General features: G+C 43.2%; 1 protein-coding gene across 10 annotated transcripts in view; it reads left to right on the forward strand.

The window, feature by feature from the left end:
* Positions 1-20568, forward strand: part of SLC1A2 (solute carrier family 1 member 2) — a 201519-nt gene that overhangs the window by 146340 nt on the left and 34611 nt on the right. For 8 of the 10 annotated variants that reach the window (XM_064288302.1, XM_064288298.1, XM_064288299.1 and 5 more), the window contains 3 exons: positions 79-273; positions 7382-7516; positions 19052-19283. In XM_064288302.1, the coding sequence (XP_064144372.1) occupies positions 79-273; positions 7382-7516; positions 19052-19283 (562 nt within the window). Of the gene's footprint in view, positions 1-78; positions 274-362; positions 2722-7381; positions 7517-19051; positions 19284-20568 lie in introns of those variants that run through there. The other 2 variants (XM_064288303.1, XM_064288304.1) reach the window with 2 other exon arrangements.

Below are 20568 nucleotides of genomic sequence, written 5' to 3' on the forward strand. Positions count from 1 at the left end.
GGCATTCCAATTTGTGCTTTGTCCTGCTTCTCTAAAGTGGACATAACGTTTGTTTCTCTCTTGTTCTCTTTGTCTCAGTGCTGGAACTTTGCCGGTCACCTTCCGTTGCCTGGAAGAAAATCTGGGGATTGATAAGCGCGTGACCAGGTTTGTCCTCCCTGTGGGAGCAACCATTAACATGGATGGCACAGCCCTTTATGAAGCAGTGGCCGCCATCTTTATAGCCCAAATGAATGGTGTTGTCCTGGACGGAGGTCAGATTGTGACTGTGAGGTGAGTGAAGTGGGTGGGGTGAAGCTCTGAAACAACCTTCCACGCCATTCCCCCTCCATGTTAATTCCATTTGTCCACTTGAATTTCAGTTCTCCTGGTGGAAGAACGATGAAGAAAATAACAGAAGAGGAATTGTTGGCAGGCTCAAAGGGAAAGATTGTGACAGGAAAGAGGCAGACTAATACTAATGCCTTCTGTTTGTGTTGCACATGTGGAATTGCTTTGGAATTTTGAGATCTGATTTTTAACAATCCTATTATGTAGGCCCTGGTGGCCTGTGGTTAAGAACTCAGCTGCTAACTGAAAGGTCGGCAATTCAAATCCACCAGATACTCCTTGGAAATGCTGTGGGGCAGTTCTACTCTGTCCTACAGGGTTGCTATGAGTTGGAATCAACTTGACAGCAATGGGCTGTTTGGTTGTTGATTATGTAGGCAGAGTCCCTGGGTGGTACAAACAATTAATGCACTCAGCTGCGAATGGAAAGATGAGAGGTTTGAATTCATCCGGAGGTGCCTTGGAAGAAAGGCCTGGTGAGCTACTTCCGAAAAATCATCTGTTGAAAACCGTATGGAACACAGTTCTACTCTGACACACGGGGTCACAGATGGAATTGCCATGAGTCAGAACTGACTTAATGGCAACTGGTTTTTAGTATGTAGGCATGGCAGTTATTTCTATACTCATTTAACAGATGAGGAAACTCAAGTTCCAAAAGGCACGGTTGTTTGTTCAATACCACAGTGCAAGTAATGAGCTGGCAGGGCTGCAACTGCGGCTTACGTCTGCTGACTCTGGGTCCAGTGTTTGTTTCATTACATTATGCCCCCTTCAACATTCCAGAGGGTGATGGCAGAAATGATGAAATACTGCAAGGAAGAAATTCCTGAATAGGACACATAACATTTTGTTAAAAGTAAATAGCACATATTTTTGTTTTCACTAAAGCTATTTTTACCATATGTATTCATCAAAAAAAAAAAATTTCAGAAAGAACATTTTCCCAAGAGGCCATTAAAAACACGTAACTTCTACATAAATGTAAAATCTCACCTACTGGCCAGTCCAGCTCTTTAACTTCCTGTTTATAGGTAAGGTCATTGAAAACCTCAAACCATTCAAGGTTGTCTTGACATTATAGTATGGAATAAAATGCTTTGTCATCATCATGTTAATGTCAGCACTCCCACTCCAAGTAGGAGCTTCAATTAAGCCAGTACATCTGGCTTCGATTAGGGAAAAAAGCAGTGAGCCAGCTCTAAGGTTTTATTCATGTCTTATCGACACCACTGTATCTCAATTTCCTCATCAGTAAAAGAGGAAGGTAGATTGAGAATGAAAGGCTGCACATTGGCAGCGCATGGGCTGACTCTAGCTCAATCTTGCTTTGTTTGGCCTGAAATATATTGTAAAAATTGGAGTTTTTGTACCTTATAAGGCATGTGCTCTTCAGTTCACCACAGTCCCCAATGCTCCCTACTACTTTCACCTGACCTGCTTCACCCATCACTACTGCTTGGCCCTTTAGACATTTGAGTTTGTGAACCTTGGACTCTATGTTTTCCGTCCTCTCTTGGATTCTGTGAGATCAGTAAGTACAGGGGGCAAGTGGGTCACATTCTGCATGTTAACAGACTTGCAATAGAAAGAAATTTCCAAACAAATGAAACAGCCAAGGCTCAAGTGATTCATTTTGGGAAATGAATTGTGTAGATGTTAAAATACACAGTCAGGCTCCATAAAGATAGTAGCTCTTTCGGGAACTCTGAGGTGGTGGGCTCTTTACATTGCCTCTAACATGTCTAACAACCCTTGTAGAGAAGGGGTTGTCATCATCCCCTTTTTATAGAGGAGTAAAGCGAGGCTCCCAGAAGTTATCTGACAAACCCAGTGTCTCATGGCTATCGGTGCCAAAGCTAGGAGTCAAATCTTTATCCACAGCTAACTTCTTTCACTTATACTCTATCATCTCTACTTTCTGACTGTGACCCAAAGGAAGACACTAGAATAGTGTTTTTTTTTTTTTTTCCATTGGGTGTTGAAAGGCTAGTGTCCTTTGGGTTCAGATTAAGGCACTGGTCTCTTTCCTCCATACTTTAAACTTCAGGACATAAGGTAAACCTTTATACTAGAAATTCTGGTAATAATGTGGTGTCTCATTGGCCCATTAGTATTCCATTCTCTGGGAGGTCTTTAGTAATCCAGGAACACTTTTTAGGAAACTTCTGAGAGATAGGGTCCATTTGAGTCTGATTTCGCTACATGCTTTACGTTGTTAACAGTCTAAGCTCAGGGACTGACAAGTATCTCTAGTAATAGCTAGAGATCACCAACTAGTCATGTCCTTTACCCTGTTCCAGGGTAAAGAGAATCAAAGGCTGCATACTGGCAGTGCATGGGCTGACTCTAGCCAGTAATTGCAGTGCAGTTACCACTTCTGAGGCTGTGCTTGATTGATCTAGCTCTGAGGTACTTAACTAGCTTAGGCACATCTGTATTTAAACGTAGATTTCTCGCTTCTTCTTACAATCATTCCAGATGATTTAGTGAATATCCCATGTGCACATGAGCTCAGATCAGCAGCTAAGTCAGCAAAGAAGGAGAAGAAAAACTCACCATGTTTTACACAGAAGCACGCACATACACACGCACTAAAAACATCAGTAATAACCACATTAATTTAATCAGCTATAATATCATCTGAAAATTTTCCTAGAGTTTCTGTTGTCTAACCATCTCATGTAATCTAGGGAAGCTGAAGCCATGGATGAGTTCACACACAACCATCTGGAGGAAGGCCTAAGATTTAGGTGTCTAAATGCTGATGTATGTTTCCATCTGTTGAGAACCTTAGCTTACCATCCTAAAACTAAAGAGTAGGTATTGGGTTCTATATTTTACAGCTGGTGAAAATGAAAAACGAAGCACTGAAAGGTGAAGTAACTTGCCCAAAAGCACACTGTTAGTAAGTGGTACAATTGGGATTTGAACCTAGGCTGTCTAATTCTGGGGTCTGTGCTTTTAACAATTATGCACACTGCCTCCGCTATACTATGCTGTTGGGTTGTGTGTATTAATTTATCTAAACCTCCAACCACCCTATGAAGTACGTACGATCGTGAAGCCTCAGTTTTCTCATCTGTATCATGGGAACAATAATTACCCCTACATTCTAGGGTGGTTAAAAGGAGTAAATGAATTAATATGTAAATGAATTAACCCTTAGCATTGTGCCTGGCACACAGTCTTTTGTCAATAAATGTTAGCTACTATTATTATTACTATTATTCATGCTCTTAAAATGCAACAATACTCCTAGGATATAAAAGTAAAACGTGGTGTGACAGTGAGTGCTATAATGTTACTGATGGTGGAAACATGCTTCTAAATCATGTCCCAGTGGAGAATGCCAACTTCCTTGCTTTAAAACTCAAAGACTAAAAGGGCTTCTTCATGAAGCCCGTTGCTGAGCAAAGTTGAGTTCTGGTCCCTGAATTCTTGGTCTCCATGGCAACAAAGATTTCCATCAAGTTCATAGCATTAAGTGGGAACTTACAGATAAGAATGGACCAGTGACCAAGTGATTGAGAGTGTGCTTGAATTCTTTAAATTTGTTTACCAGTAACAGTTGCCATCAAGTCAATTCTGACTCATAGCAACCCCATGTGTGTCAGAGTAGAGCTGTGCCCTGTAGAATTTTCAATGGCTGATTTTTCAGAAGTAGATCACCAGGCTTTTCTTCTGAGGTTCCTCTGGGTGGACTTGGACCTTCAACCTTTTGGTTAGTAGCTGAGATCGTTAACCATTTGCACCACTCAGGGACTTCTAAATTCATCTATACAGGTTTTATTTTATTTTAACAGTGATACTACTGAGAATTTTTCCTGAGAAGGGATATGGTTGTCCATATGTATTTACATCTCTGGTTGCTGGGCAAATTCAGCCGAATCCTCCTTTGTTGTAGGTAGCACAGTGGCTACCTCTGGGGAGCCCAAAAGAAAGTGTATGTAGTTCACTGCCTTCCAATTTAGTAGGTGAAAAGAGCCAAGCCCAACTTCATTACAGGCTTCCAAGTAAATTCCTTATCCTCGTACTTCCTTGCATGCAGGAGAACAGTGACCAGGAATTGTCAGTGTATTCATCGATTCGTAGAATTTTAAAGATGAGGGGGGATCAAGGACATCAAGAGCCAGCATGAAATTAGAGTCGGGCAGACAAGGATTCCAGTCCCAGCAGGCCATGCCCAAGCTGTGTGACCCTAAGTTCTCTATGGCTCTGAGCCATGGTTTTCTCATGAGTACACTGCATATTATATTTACCTTGCAGAGTTGCTGTGAGGTCTACTGATGATGTGTGTATAGTAGCTTGCACAGCTCCCAGGAACCAGCCCTAAAGAAGTGAGGAGCAGAGGCATGTAGAAAGACAGGAAAAGCAGAAAGGGATGAGGAAGAAGTGAAATTACTGCCCAAGGAGCAGTTGCTGGCCTTAGAATTCCTCAGACGAACACTCTACTTATAGTAGGATGAGGGTATTATTGGGATGGAAGAACAGAGAGGGAAGCAACTTCCAACCTAGAAACTGCCTTTATAGGATTTTGTCTCATACAACCAAAGGTAACCAAATAACATGGCCAAAGTGCAAAAGGGACACATGAGAGTGACTCATAACAGAAGCAACTGATGTTGTAAATACAGCAGCAGAGGTTGAGATCATTGGAACTTGGGAAATTCCCCTTCCCTGGTGTTCTATCCCTCTCAAGGAAATGGCTGAGAATTTCCACCTTCCAGCTGTTGGGGCCTTGGGGAAGTTTTTATTACAAAGCAGCCTCACCCTACCCAGATTTCCAGAAAGGAAAAAACGATTGGGTTGTAATGCACTGGACCTCTTCTAAGTGCTTTTTATTTATTAACATTTAAAGCTTCCAACCACACTATGAGCTGTTGTTGTTGTTAGGTGTTATTGAGCCACTTCCAACTCACGGCGACTTTATGTACAACTGAATGAAACACTGCCTGGTACTGCGGCATCCTCATAATTGTTATTGTGCTTAAGTCCATTGTTTCAGCCACTGTGTCAATCCATCTTGCTGAGGGTCTTCTTTTTCACTGACTCTCTGCTTTACCATTGACCCTCTACTTTACCAAGCATGATGTCCTTCTGGTCCCTTCTGATAACATGTTCAAAATATGTGAGACAAAGTCTTTCCATCCTCACTTCTAAGGAGCATTCTGGTTGTACTTCTTCCAAGACAGATTTGTTCATTCTTCTGGCAGTCAGTGGTATATTCAGTAGTCATTGCCAACACCATAATTCAAAGACATCAATGCTTCTTCAGTCTTCTTTACTCACTGTCCAGCTTTCACATGCGTATGAGGTAATTGACAAAACCATGGCTTGGGTCGGGGCACCTTAGTCCTCAAAGTGACACCTTTGCTTTTTAACACTTGAAAGAGGTCTTATGCAGAACATTTGCCCAATTAGACACTACTATTATCTCCTTCATACAGTTGAGAAAATTTAGGCACCAAATGAGAGGTTAAATTGCCCAAAGTCACGTGGTTAATAAATGGCAGAGCTGGGATTTGAACCCAGCTAGGTCAGCTCCAGAGCCTACACTAATGACTACTACCCACTGCTATCTCCTGTGCCCCGGATGGATTCAAGGAAAACCAAGACCTCTAAACTCTGACACCACATTGGTGGGGCAAAAGAAAGCATAGATGGGTTCTGTAGACCACATCTAGAAGAGGTGTTTATGTGACAGGCCTCAATCTGGGAAGGATGACAATATGGAAAAACATCACTCTAACTGCATTAGCTAACAACTTTTTATGTGATATGGACAAACCATAAAACCTCACAGGGCCTGTTTCCTCGTATGTAAAGTAATATGTAGGTAAACTGAGGTCGCTTTCAGCCCTTGTTGTTTTTAGCTGCCACCGACTTGGCCCCTGACTCCTAGTGCCCCGTGCACAACAGAATGAAATGCTACTGGGTCCTGTACCATCCCCATAACCACTGCACATCAGACCATTGTGATCCACAGGGTTTTCATTGGCTGATTTTATGAAGTCCAGGCCTTTCAGAAGACTTACAGCCCTACAGACCGAGAATTCTGTGTTTGGTAACACTGGTGGACTGGGCCTGGTTAAACTAGTTTGGGAGGCTGGCTCTGAGATTGGAGCCTAAATGCCCACTCTAGAATTTTATAACCACCAAGAGAGTGATCCCCCTTTTCTTGTCAGCACCCCCAAAATGCTAGCTGGGAATCAATATTTTCAGAAGCATCCTTCCATTTAGAACTGACAGCTTTTACAAATGGCATTCAGAAGAGAGGAAAAGTCATGCCCTTTTGCTGGACCACAGAGACCCACCTCATGTCTGGATGGGGCACTTGAACCTTGGGTTTCCATTTTCCCAGACAGGAACTTCAAAGTGGTGCTGGGTGTGCCCTCGGCATTGTTGGGAAAGAAAATTAAAAGATGCTTCAGAGCAAAAGCCTCCCTTTATTTCATTGTCATTTCATGGCACCTTCTCCCTGTGTAATGTATTTTCCAGCTTACAGTGAAACATCCCAGGCGTCTGAAGCTTAGTGTTGTTGGGAATCTGTTGATTTGTTCCCCTGATGTCCGCTCAGTTGGGTCTGAATATTTGCCGATTTCTCATGTTAACATTGGCAATGACCTCCTCAGACATTGCCACGCTGTCCAAACGTCTCTGGTGCTCGCGGAGACTTAAAGGCATAAGCAGAGATGAATGCAGTCAGGTTCCCATGGAGGGATTGAGGGTGATTTGTTTTTCTCTTTTAAAATTTCCTTGCCTGTTGTTAGAGCCACACTTAGCTGATATGAGCCCTGTGACACATTAGACTAATTGGATACCACGATGGGGATAAGGCTCTGATCCATGAATGTATAAACTTCCATCATAACTGAGCAGAATCCAAATAAACCCAAATTCCTGGGTCAGTACTCCAGATTTGTCTATTCTCTGGGGGGAACAGCATTTTATGACTGACTGCCCAAAAGATTAGAACTTAAAGTTGTTGGAAAGGGTTTCGCCAAGACCTCTTTCTCCCCCTATGACCTGGCCTTCTCTGTTCTCACAGCCTCACAGCCACCCTGGCGAGTGTCGGTGCTGCCAGCATCCCCAGTGCCGGGCTGGTCACCATGCTCCTCATTCTGACAGCTGTGGGCCTGCCGACAGAGGACATCAGCCTGCTGGTAGCTGTGGACTGGCTGCTGTAAGTGCCTGTGCATGGGGCTCTGCTGGGGGGTGAGCAGGGGCGGATTATCCAACAAACAAGGTAAGCACCGTGCTTACCTTGCTTACCAGATGATCTGTAGTGAACAATTTCACATGGCTTTGGAGAAACCCATGTGAAATTGTTCACTACAGATTAATAAATTAGTACAAGTAAGCCCGTGCTTACCTTGCTTACTGGATCATCCACCCCTATCAGGGATTATAAATTTACGAAGAGGCTTTGATTCTGTAGGAAAGTGCTGTGGGGTTGGGAGAGAGTTGCTAGTCATGCCTAGAAGCAGAATCTTTGATGTGGTGAAAAAATGTGAAATTGTTCACTACAGGTGATCTGGTAGGCAAAGTAAGCATGGTGCTTATCTTACCTATTAGATAATCTGCCTCTGGGAGTGAGTGCTGCCTCCTAATGGTGGTAGGATACCAGTTTACAGCCAAGATCTTAGCCAATCCCCATGGCAACTCTCTCTTTCTTCCCTCCCTCTCTCCAACACTTACTAAGTGCCTACTCAGAAACCTAAGAAGAAAAAGGTGGACTCTGAGGGCCTCACAGTCTAGTGGGAAAATCTGATAGATTATAATATAAAATTAAAAGCGTCATGATTGGAGTGAACTACTGATGTATGCAACGAGTCTCAAAACATTATGCCGGATGAATGAAGCCAGCCACAAAGGAGTATATACTGCATGATTCCATTTATATGAAACTCTAAGGAAGACAATATAATCTATCGCAATCTAGAGATCAGTGGCTGCCCGGGCCAAGGGTAGAGGCATGGAGTTTAACTGAGAAGGGGCACAAGGAAAACTTTTGGGGTAATAGAATGTTTCATATGCAGAGTTATGCACAGGAGTCTACATTCATCAAACCATGCACTGAAAATGGGTACATTTTATTGTATGCAAATTATTTTTCAATGAGGTCAATTAAAATATTAAAGCACGTGAAATATAAAAGCAGATAAAAGCACAGTGAGAAAGGCTTCTATTCCAGTCTAGGATGGAAGGGCAGAGTGGACACTATCAGGAAACAATGAAAATGGCTACTGAATTTTGACTGTTTACTACGTGCCGTCTACTATACCAAGCACTTTACATCATCCTCTTAAAACAACCATGAAGGTTTGATGTTATTACTCCCATTTTACAGATGAGGAAACTGAAGTTTGCAGAGGTAAAATGACTGGAGAATGAACAGAGATTCAAGTTCAGGTCAGCCTGACTCTGGAGCCCATCACATTCTTGTTTACTGCCCTAGTCCAACCTCTAAAGGCAGTGATACCGGAGCTGCATCACGAAGGTTAGGTAGAAGTTACCCAGGTGTATGGCGGGGTGGAGGGGGGACAGGAGATTCCAGTCAGAAGGGCCAGCCTGCACAAAGGCACTGAGGCTATAAAGAGTGTGGGGACCAGTGGGCGGTTTAGTAGCACAAAGTGCAAGGCAGGGGAGTGGTGAAAGGTGAGGCAAGATGGACAACCTTGAAGGCCATGCCGAGGAGCTTAAACTTGACCTTGTATGTGTAGCCCAGCTACCTTTCCCAGTTAAGGACATGCTCCTAGTGTAGGAGGCTCACTGCCCATTTGTGAAGGTAGGCAAGTCTAGCCAGACGGTCCCCGAGGAGGAGATTGGAACCAATCCTCTCTTAGGGTCCCTTTGGGCTCTGGTGTTCTGTGGCATGTACACAGATGCTTCCTGCACCGTCTTGGAGCTGAATGCCAGGGAATGGGGAGGATGCTACCAGCTTCAACGTCAGGTTCCTAGTGACAAGTGCTGGAGCCTGGGTCCCAAGGCCAAACTGCACACGCTTATCTTTTAAACTGTCTCATATGCCAGTGGCAATTTTTCTGATGTTTATCAACATAGATTTTAAATGCCAGAAGCCATGCTTTATGGACTTGAGTTTCCACTGTGCTAAAACAACAGTTCCTCCCCTACATACCCCCTCTTCCCAAACAATGGCCGTCCAGTTGGTTCCAACTCATAGCAACCCTATAGTACAGAGTGGAATTGCCCCATAGGCTGTAAATCTTTACGGAAGCAGGCTGCCACATCTTCCTCCCATGGACCCCTCTCTTCTAAAGAGAGAAAAATCCAAGTGGCTGAAAGCAAGAAGGACATAGGGGCAGGCTAGAAGGAAGCCTGATGTCTCCATAAAACTTGGCCGTTGTTGGTGCAGCCAGTGGGTTTAGGTTAGAAATAAGAAGTGGCTGCCTGGACATAATCTGTGCAAATCAGGAAGGCTGGGAGAAGCTCATGGCTCCTCCTAACTTGCTCTTATATCACCAGAGAAATGCTCTAGAAATGCCTTTTGTGAAGAGGTGAAGAGCAAACTAAATAACCTCATGGGGGTCTGCCTGACTCTGCCCATCTCTTTCAGGTGGTGGTGGGGGAGTCCTTCCATTCTAGCTTTGTTCTTTTCTGTGCCCCGTGTTGGCTCCAAGGCGCAGCCTTTATTATGGCGCCTATTCAGACAAGCATGCATGGAGGCAGCTAAGACTAGACTGTGGTGTATGAGTGGAAAAGATTTGGAGAGAATAGGATGAAGGAGGATGATGATTGGAGTAGGGTTTGGATGGGAAAGGGAATGAAGACATTGGCAATGGTTTGGGGGCACAGCACATAGTAGGAGGTCAATATATGTGGGCTAAACTTGACTGTGGAGGTGCAGTGTGATAATCAGGTACCTTTCCACTCAGCAACAGAGGAAGCTACTCAAATACCATTTGCTTCCCCTGTGGTTGTTTCTTACTTATTCCTCTTCCTTTCTCTCTCTCTCTCTGTCACTTACACTCTCATTCTCACTCTCATTCTTGTTCTCTCTGTGCAATCATAGCCCCTATTTTTTTCCAGAAATTTTCATCACTCCAAACAGAAACTCATCCTTCCTTCCCCCAGCCTCTGGTAATGACTAATAAACTTGTCTCTATGTATTTGCCTATTCTAGATATTTGTTATACATGGGACCATACCATATTTATTGTTTTGTGTCTGGATTATTTCATATAGCATAATGTTTTCAAGGTTCATCCGTGTGGTATCACGTATCATAACTTCATTTCTCTTTATGGCTGAGTAATAGTCCACTGCATGTACATATGAAACTTTGTTTATCCATTCATCTGTTGATGGACATTTGGGATGTTTCCACCTTTTGGCCTCATTGTTTCTTGATATTCCTCCTCTGGTGTTGTCACTGAGAGTCCCTTGATTTGTGCAATTATATTGCCTAGTCTCTTCTTGGGCTTGTTTCTGAGGCTCGAAATCCTCCATTAGAGATTCATCTATTTTTAAAAAGTATTATTACTATGGCATGCTGCCTCTACTATAATGCAAGTGCCTTTGAGTAGAAAAAGTACAGAATATATGGAGGATGAGGAAAAGGAGCTGGTATTTGGTAGGTACTGCAATGTTTTTTTTACACGTTTTCATTTAATCCTTAAGCCCTGTGGCATATATTGTTATTGTTAGCTGCTGTCAAGCCAGCCCTGGCTCATGGCAATTCCATGTTCAACGGGAAGAAATGCTACCTGGTCCTGTGCCATCCCCACGACTGGTTGTGGATTGGACCATTGTGAGCCAGAGGTTTTCACTGGCTGATTTTTAGAAGTAGATCTCCAGGCCTTTCTTCCTAGCCTGTCTTAGTCTGAAAACAACACTGAAACCTGTTCAACACCATAGCAACACACAAATTTCCACTGACAGACGGGTGGTGGCTGCTCATGAGGTACACTGGCCAGAATCAAACCCAGTTCTGCATGGAAGATGAGAATTCTACCACTGAATCACCTGCCATCAGTGGTATATATTACAGACGAGAAAACCAAGAATCAGGAAGATCAAGTCTCTTGCCCAAAGGCATAGTAATGCTTATGTGGTCAGCTCAGAGCCCTTCTCCCCATCCCACATGGCCTCCCAATTAGTACCAAGCAGTTCTACCAGCGGGGATGTGGAGCAGAGAGATCCAGAGTCAAGAAGTTTGGAGAAGACAGCGTATTCAGGTCATGCCTGGTTCTACATACTAAGAAGACAATTTTTTGCTTGTCTTGCTTTTGTCTCCTCCCGGGGTTAAAACAAACAAAACAAAAGGCCTAATGGGGACAAATGGAATATTGTCAAGGTCTCAGCCAATGTTAAAATTCAAGTCTTCCAGCCCCAGCTGGTCTGCTATTGTGGGCCTAGGTCTTCCTGGCCATCATTTCCTTTCAAGCCTGATGGATGAGAGGCATTTCATGAAACATTCAAGACCCTGCCTACTTCTGACCCCAATGTTAGGGAATGGAATAGGAAGATGGAGACTTCCCTAGGCACCTTGCACAGGCGCTCACATGCTCATACTTGCTCAGGAAAACAGGTCGTGCTAACCCAAGTGTTGAGACATGCCAGGAGAAGGGAGGTGGCTGAACAGAAATAGGATGATACATTTGGATTAACTCTACTGATGAAGTCATGTATGAGAAAACTCTATCCCAGGCTAGAGCTAGAAAGGAAGGAGCAAATGAAGAGCTCGTCTCTAACTCTGGGGCTCTGATCTCAGATGGAGGAAGGCCATGTGACCAAGGGGAAGAAACAAGGGGAGGTTAAAAAACCCTCTATCTCAGCTCTGCACTTCCTGTCTATTGGGCAAGAACTTCCTGTCTGGGCTCCAGCAGCCACATGTGTAAAATGGGGCAATAACCCATCAGCTTGCAAGCAAGAGTCTAGTCTAATGGCCTTGAGTGCCCTTCTAGTTTGAAAACCTAGAGTGGGATTCTGCTGGTGATGGATGCTTGTATACAATAAACGTGAATGTTCCTTTTAAGAAGAAAAGCAAAACAGAGGGAGAGGATCCTGGGAAAATGCGCGTAGGGGTCTGTAGCTAGGTCAGGTCTGCTTTGAATTTGTAATGGCGCCACATTCTTTCTTGCCAGCAAGAGGAGTCCTGGGAACAGACTTTTGGTCGTGAGCTCAGTGGCTGTTCGGTGCCCATTGGCGTGTGTTTGGGGTGGAGGTGGGAGATGTGAGGTGAAGTGCAAGGAGAGAGTCACGATTCCCTAGAAAAGTTACCTGTGAAAGAAAAGTAAAGAAAAATAAAAGGGGGGACTTCTTTTCCTCTTTAGGCAAGGTTTGTAAGCGTTCATAGCTCTAGCAATTTTTCAATTTAAAACCAAACAAAGCCTGCAGTGACATTTAATGTGCTGCGGTATATGCCAACTGCTGGAGAGCAGCCATCCTCATTACTGCCTGCCCAGCCCTGGATACTTTTCAGCGGGCAGGCTTAGCTACTCTGTAAATGGCATGCTGAAAACCCAGATTCTGGAGCTTTGAAAAGTGCCTGAGTCCTAGAGCACCGGATGGGCAGGGCTAGTAAGACCAGAACATTTCTGCATCCAGGGAACTTTTTGTGTCAGGAATCCTTTGCAGATATTTATGAGTTCTCACTGACACCTCTCTCTCTCTTTCTGAAGGAGATAAGGAGTGAAAACTGGGAGCCAACACCAGGGAGAGGTGATAAATAGCTGGGTCTGGCCAAGGTGGGAAAAGTAAAGCCAAAATAAAGTGAAACCTGAGTGGACCTTGGCCCACGTATCACCTAAGACTCTGCTGGTGAGATGGTTTCTAGTGGCACATTTGCTAATTGGAGGATTTAGTGGAAATGGCACTTAGGAAGAAGACTGGACAACGTCCTGTTGTTGTTCTTGTTGGGTGCTGTCGAGTCGATTCCAACTCAGTGACCCCATGTAACAGAGTAGAGTAGAACAGCCCCCATTGGGTTTTCTAGGTTGTAATCTTTAGGGGAGTAGATCGCGAGGTCTTTCTTCCACAGAATCCCTGGGTGGGTTCAAACCTCCAACTTTTCGATTAGCAGCCACGTGCTGCTTAACCGTTGCATCACCAGGGCTCCTTTTTGGATAACTTCCTAGGATGTACCTTTAAAGAGCCCCCACCCCACTGGAGGGACTCAGAGGCTTCTCTTATTAGCATTCCTTCCTGGAGGGAGCAGAGCAGGGTGCAATCTTGTTAAAACACAGATTCTGAGGCCCCACCCCCAGAGTTCCTGATTTAGGAGGTCTAGGGTTGGACCTGAGAATTTGCATTTCTAACAAGTTCGCAGGTGATGCTGATAATGCAGCCAGGAAGCTCACATCAGGGAGCACCTGACTAGAGTTAGGGAGGAAAAAGCAGAGATTCCTTGATTGTGGGAAAAGAGCACCTCTGCTCTTTTCAGCACTGGTTGAGAGGTCATGTACCCACCAGCAAAATAGATTGCGTGGATGCAGTATACTAAGAGCTAATACTTTGGTGAGTGTCCCTTGGGTTTCAGACATTGTCTTAAACATCTTCCATGGAATGGTTTTAAAAGTCACAGCAAATTATTAGGTAGCTAATAGTATTTTTTTTTTTTAATAGTATTGTTCCCATTTTACAGTTGAGGAAGCCGAGGCTCAGAGAGAAGTAACTTATCCCACTTTATTGTTGTTGTTGTTAATTGGCATCATATGGTGGCCCCATGCACAAAAGAATCAGACTGTTGTGTTTCCACTGGCTAATTTTTCAGAAGTAGATTGCCAGGCCTTTCTTCCTAGTCTGTCATAGTCTGGAAGCTCCACTGAACCCTGTTCAACTTCATCACGGCACATTATGACTCCCTGCACTGACAGATAGGTAGTGACTGTGCATGAGGTGCGTTAGCCAGGAATTAAACCCGAGTCTCCTGCATAAGAGGGGAGAATTCTACCGCAGAGCCACTGCTGATCTCTTATCCCAACTTAGTGGCTGTTCAAATGGCTGAGCCGAGATTCAGACCCAGGCTGTCTGGATGTTTGTTGGTGTGGCAGTCTCCTGAGTGTGTACGCATGCACACCCACACTGATTTAACCCCCACTGGATGTCTGGTGGAGAAGAAACCAATCCCTTCTTCCACCATGTCTCTGAAGATTCTAGGGGCTTATAATTACCTTAGTCTTCTGCTTTGATTTCCTACTTCCACCGAATTCTCCTTTTTTCTACACTTGCCTTCTTTTCAATCTATGTCAATTCCAGCGTGGTTTGTGACCCCTTTCCTGCTAAGTCCCCAACCCCACCAAAGTGTCCCTGATTCACAGCAGTGTAATTGCAGATCAAGGGGAGGGGGAGAGAGGCTATAGCTCTGCGTAGCAATTTTTTTTTATTACAAAAGAAATATGTGTACATGGAAACAAAAGGGGGGGAGCAGCTCAAAAGTGATAAAATGAAAAAGAAAAAAATCTCTTCTCTACAGTCGAATCTCAGATCTTGTTTTTTTGAAGTAATCGCTGTTAGTAATTTTGGATAGCACAGAAAATAAGAATTTAATATTGGGCATCCCTTTTCTTAAAAAAAAAAAAAAAAACCCTTTGGTGTTCCCCACCCCTGCCCCACTGCCTTGCTGGGCCTTCTGGCTCTCCACCTCTTTGTTCTGCATCCCCCACACACCCCTCTATTTTCATATTGCAAAGCCATTGGGGCTGTCCATGTCTCCTCCTTCTAGATCATGCTTGATCTAACTTTTCACAACCAAAATGTCCAAACAGATGTTTCACTAAACAAAAGACAATTTTCTCTCTAGAGTTATTCTGCTTCTGCCTCTTAAACCAATAATCCATCCCCTCCCCCTCCTCCACTTTCCCCTGCCTCGCCCCATGCCCATAAATGAAGAAAACATGGTCCCAGCCCTCAAAGAGTTTACAGCGAGTCATGAGGACAGATGTGGTGAAATTATTCCAGCGGAGTGTACTAGGTACAAAAAAGAGGAATAAGGATAAAGTTTGGTGGAGACACAAAAGAGGAAGTGATTCTCTGTGCTTTTTGCTTGGACTAATTATAGTAGTAATAATAATGAACAGCGAAAGGCTGAGCACGTTTTTTGTACCCGGCACTGTGATAAGTCTTTTCTATGCAAAGAATTTGGCAGAAGGCCTCTCATGTGACAAATACTCAGTACATGCTAGCTCTTATGATTTTCTCAGTACCTTTTGAAATAGATATTACTCTTCATATTTTATAAATGAGAAAATGGAGCCAGAAAGGCTGTCACTTGCCCTGGTAGAGGCAGAATTGCGTCATAGGCTTGAATCCAAATTTCATATTCTTAACTAGTGCTTAGATTGGCCCTCCTTCCCTTTCTTCACTCCATGTGGCTGTAACCCTTGGGCCCCAGATCGTGCCAGCCTCAGCCCTGGAGCCTAAGGTGACCCCTCTACCACACTGTACCCTAAGGGTACTCTCTCAGCACCCTGCATTCTGAGAGATGGATGAGCCGGTTTGTGTCTATTAATATCAATTTGAATCATACGAAATTGCCAATCTTTGAGCTTTTTAGACTTATGTAAATGGCAGTTTCATGGGGTTCAATGCAATACAAGGGACCAGATGAATTCTGGGTGACCTTGTTCTCTTGCCTCTGTTCTTTTGTGAGAATCAGGACTTTCAGACAACCCTACCATCTTCCTGCCAGAGGATTCAGGCTGAGACATAGAAAAGAGAGAGAGGACCTTGGAAATTGCTTTTCTTCCTGGGAGCAGGACCCAGTGTTTCAGTGTGAAATAACTTGAGAAAGCTCCTCTCTCATTTTTGATATCTGGTGGGCCCAAAAGGATAGCAAGTGTCATCTGTAGTTAATACATTAAATTAAAGCTTCTGCTCCAATGTCCACCCCATTCTTGCAGTATCCAGACCCAAGGATTGCATCAAGCACCCAAAAATTCTTTTTACCAAGTAGCCAGAAAGCTCCTGAGGTCAGCTTGACAGACGTGGTTTCCTGAGTGATCATGGCTAGTTGTGAGAGAAAATGAAAGTATCTGCCTATGGAGAAATTTTCTGTCTATGAAACAAGGGTACGACCTCATAAATTCCCATATCCTGCTTTTGGCCAGAGTTGGACTTCCCCAGAGGTGGTCAGACATTCCCCTGGTGACCTCAGGGTGACCTGCTTCACAGCTGTTTTAGAAAGGAGATACATACAGAGAAGCCATGATCTACATACTAGTTGGGCATCATGGGAACTTTCCCAGCATGCTTTGTGCAAAAAGAACCTGGTATGATGGGGATCTAATAGTTTATTTTAGTCTAAATTAATATCTTTCTATTCATATCTTTTTATATTTCCTTTAACTTCCTGCCACCTCTATTTGAAATCTACCTTCACAAATTTGCCCTTGACTCCTATGGGACTCCTTGACTTCTCTTCTGTAGTGATGGGATAGAATCACCCCACCTAAGAATATGGCTTCACTTCTGCTCTGTATCTCATTCCTTTCATCTCTCTAGGAACTTAACTCCATCAACCATTCCCTCTTCTCTGTGTCTTTAATTTCTCCTTCTCTGCTGACTTCTCATCGGGGTTTAAACATGTTCATGTCTTCTACCTCTTAAAATCAAAGCAAACTAAAAAATCTCTCAATCTTCTGCCTCCCTCCATCTTCCATTTCCTCTCCTTCCCTTCTCAGCCAAACTTCTCGAATGAGTTGATTATATATAATGTCTCCATTTCTTCACCACTCATTCAATTATCTACCCACTGGCTACTGTTCCTGCCTCTGTATTGACCAATAGTGGCTTCCCTATTGCTAAAACCAAGAGATGCTTCTTTTCCTTACCTTACCTGGCCTCTTATCAGTAATTGGCATTATCCACAGCACCCTTATTCTTGAAACATACTTTCTTTCACTTATGCAACCCCAGACTTTTCTAGTTTTCCTCCCCTCTTTGTAGGATGTTTTTTTTTTTTTGTCTGTTCTTAAATGTTGGTTGCCCTCAGTGTCCTAGAGTAGATTATCTGCCCTTTTCACACTATATAATCTCCGAGTATGAGCCCAGGCACTCCTGTGGCATCCCTGTCCATCTCCTAGCTCACCATCTGTAGCTCATGTCTTTCCTGCTCTTCAGGCATATTCCCAATCACCTCCCCTTTACTGGATTGTAGGCTTCACACTTAACATGTTTAAATTGAAGCCAGAAAATTTCTCACCCTAACCATTCATGCTGCCTCCCTATGGAAGCCCAGACCAGAAACCTGAGAGCAATCATGGTGCTTCTCTGATTTTTCCCCATAGCCAGTCAATCCTCAAGTCCTAGATTTTTCTCTCTTAAATCACTCTGAAATCCATCTTTCTGTGGGTCACCACATCCTCACTAGCTGGATTTGTACAGACTCTGTCATCCTGAGGAAGATTCTCCAAAGCAGGAGGGAAGGGAAGAGCATTCTCAGAAGGAGAGATGCCCCAGCAAGTCAAGTCCAGCTCTGATCTCTCTTTTTCATTGACAGCGCCTTCCGGTTGGAACCAGGACAGCTGGCTCACACATGACCATCCTAAATAGATGGTCTTGCAAGGGAACCAGGGCAGACTCCTCCCAATGAAGCTTCATTTTTATTATTTTCTAATTAGAAATAGATTTGATAATAGCAGCAATAATTTATCTTAGGCCTTTTGTTCCAAGAAGAAAATTAAGGATTCTACTTTGCCTAGCACTTAGTCCTAGTGCCCTTGTATTATTGAAATTGAAGGCTAGATTGAGAATATCTCAGTGACATCTTTACCTAAACTTCTCCTTCTTTGTGGTTTCCAGCATTCTTCTCTTCAGGACTTTGAATATCTAAAAACATGGCCAAAAGGACTCTTCACATTTATGGATGAGAGGACAAATCCACTATTAAGAACTTAATTAGCTTTCATGTTTTAACTCTCTAAGAGGGACAATTATCAACCATCATATTTTTTTTCAAATCAGAACTGGGAACATAAGATTTGGGAAGGATTTTTTTTTAATTCTTCCTTGTTCAAGAGGCACACTGAAAGAGTTGATTTTTGGAAGGTTAATAAAGAGAGCAGATATTTTGGTTTTTCTAGAACATATAGTCATGGCACATATTAGTCAATGAGAAAATTATGTCTGAGTTCTTTATCCAACAGCTGTATCTGTGTGTATGCATGGAGGGGAGAGAATTAGGGTGCAATGGGAAAGCCAAGGATAGTTTTGATCATTACAAAAAAGATGAATATTCTATTATGGAAGAACTCTCAGGTGGTGAGTCTTTCTAGTAAACCTAACAAATAAAATTAAATAATTGGAAATAGCCTGCAGTCTTCAAAGAAGCATTAAATCAGGAGGAATTGCTAGACACAGCTAAAAAAGTGACTGAAGCCTGGGTACCAATTTTGATATTTGGACACATGACTTCCCTCAAATTCCTTCCTTTCTTCCTCCTCCTCCTCCTCCCCCTTTTTCTTTGCTACTGTTTATTGAGTCCTTCCCATTCATCAGACATTATGCTAAGCACTTATATTATCTCGTTTAATTTTCTCACAAACCTATGAGAGAAGTGTGATTAATGTGATTATCATCTCCAGTTGACGTACAAGTAAACCAAGACTCATAAAGATTGGGTAACATGCCCTGGATCAAGCAAAGGGCAAAAGGTGAAACCAGAGATCAACCCCAGGTCTCTCTGGCTCCAGACCTTGCTCTTAACCACCATGTCACACTGCTTCCTCACTAAACTTTTTCTATTCTTTGTCCCTAGGGACAGGATGAGAACTTCAGTCAATGTTGTGGGTGACTCTTTTGGGGCTGGAATTGTCTATCACCTCTCCAAGGCTGAGCTGGATTCCATTGACTCCCAGCACCAAGTGCATGAAGACATTGAAATGACCAAGACTCAATCCATTTATGATGACATGAAGAACCACAGGGAAAGCAATTCTAATCAATGTGTCTATGCTGCACACAACTCTGTCATAGTAGATGAGTGCAAGGTACCATTTTTGGATATCGAGACTTGTATATAGTAGTGCATGCTTGATTTCTTAAAAAACAAACACAAAAGCCCTGCATGTATTATTGTCACTCTTATTTTTCTAAAAAATCATGTAACCCAAGCTTCTATGAGTCCCAGATCATCTAACTCTGTGTCTAACATGACAGGAAATCAACATGTCTAACAGTGAAAGAGCCAATCAATTGCCCATTTTATCCACATGGTATAAAACAACCATTTTGATCTCCCCACTCACCCATTTCACTAATTTGATCAGGTTTCTTCAATATTTTCCCCCAAGAATTTGTGGTTGCTAGAGCTTTGCTGGCTTTCAAACCTCTTATACTTGAACTGAAACATCAAGGGAAATACCCAGCATCATTTAATTTACAACGCACATGTTTTCCTCTTTGCTGTAGATCATGTGTTGGTCCAAATGTGCTCACATAACTTCGCATAACTATCTTTCTCTTAATTTTTTTTTTTGTGGGGGTGAGTTTTGAAACATAAGTCACTTTGCTCCAAGAGTGGGGGAGTAATTTCAAAGAATAACTATCCTTCAGGACATTTATCTAAAGATTAAAAAAAAAAAAAAAACTATTGGGTAGTGCAAATGGTTAATGCAGTCAGGTGCTAACTGGGTGGGGAGTCAAGTCCACCCAGAGGCACCTTAGAAGAAAGACCTGGCAGTCTTCTTCCAAAAAATCAGCCATTGAAAACCCTACGAAGCACAGTTCTACTCTGCCACGTATAGGGCCATCGTGAGTCAGAATTAACTTGATGGCAACTGGTTTTTACGTCTCACACACTGCCCGGAAGCACCATCTTTCCTGCAACAGGATGTTCTGGGCTCTCCTCCAAGCTGTTGGGTGCTAAGACTACAAAGCTTGATGGGCGCTGTCTGGCCTTCACTGTAACTAACCTGACATTGTCAAAGACAGACTGTCATGACCAGAGTGGAGCAAACTTGGAGAAACCTGGCAGGTGAACAAAGAGACAACTCTGGGGGTTGGTTTACTAAAATGGTTCCAGGCAGCAGCTGAGGACAATCCCCACCCAACAGAAGTGTCTGATATCTCTTGTATTCCTGTTGGTAAGTCTTCCTTTAGTAGTTGGCTTCTTCTTGAGTTACTTTTAGATCATTCCAAATAAACACCATGGCTCCTGCCAGGCAACTGAGGGTGGGATAGAAGCAAGTCTATTTACCAGACTGAAAAATACATCTGGAATTCTAGTGGACCATCCACAGTCTTTTGCTCATCCCCTTTATGTCAGGTACATGT

Source organism: Loxodonta africana, chromosome 7, assembly GCF_030014295.1.
Source record: "Loxodonta africana isolate mLoxAfr1 chromosome 7, mLoxAfr1.hap2, whole genome shotgun sequence".
Lineage (NCBI taxonomy): Eukaryota > Metazoa > Chordata > Mammalia > Proboscidea > Elephantidae > Loxodonta > Loxodonta africana.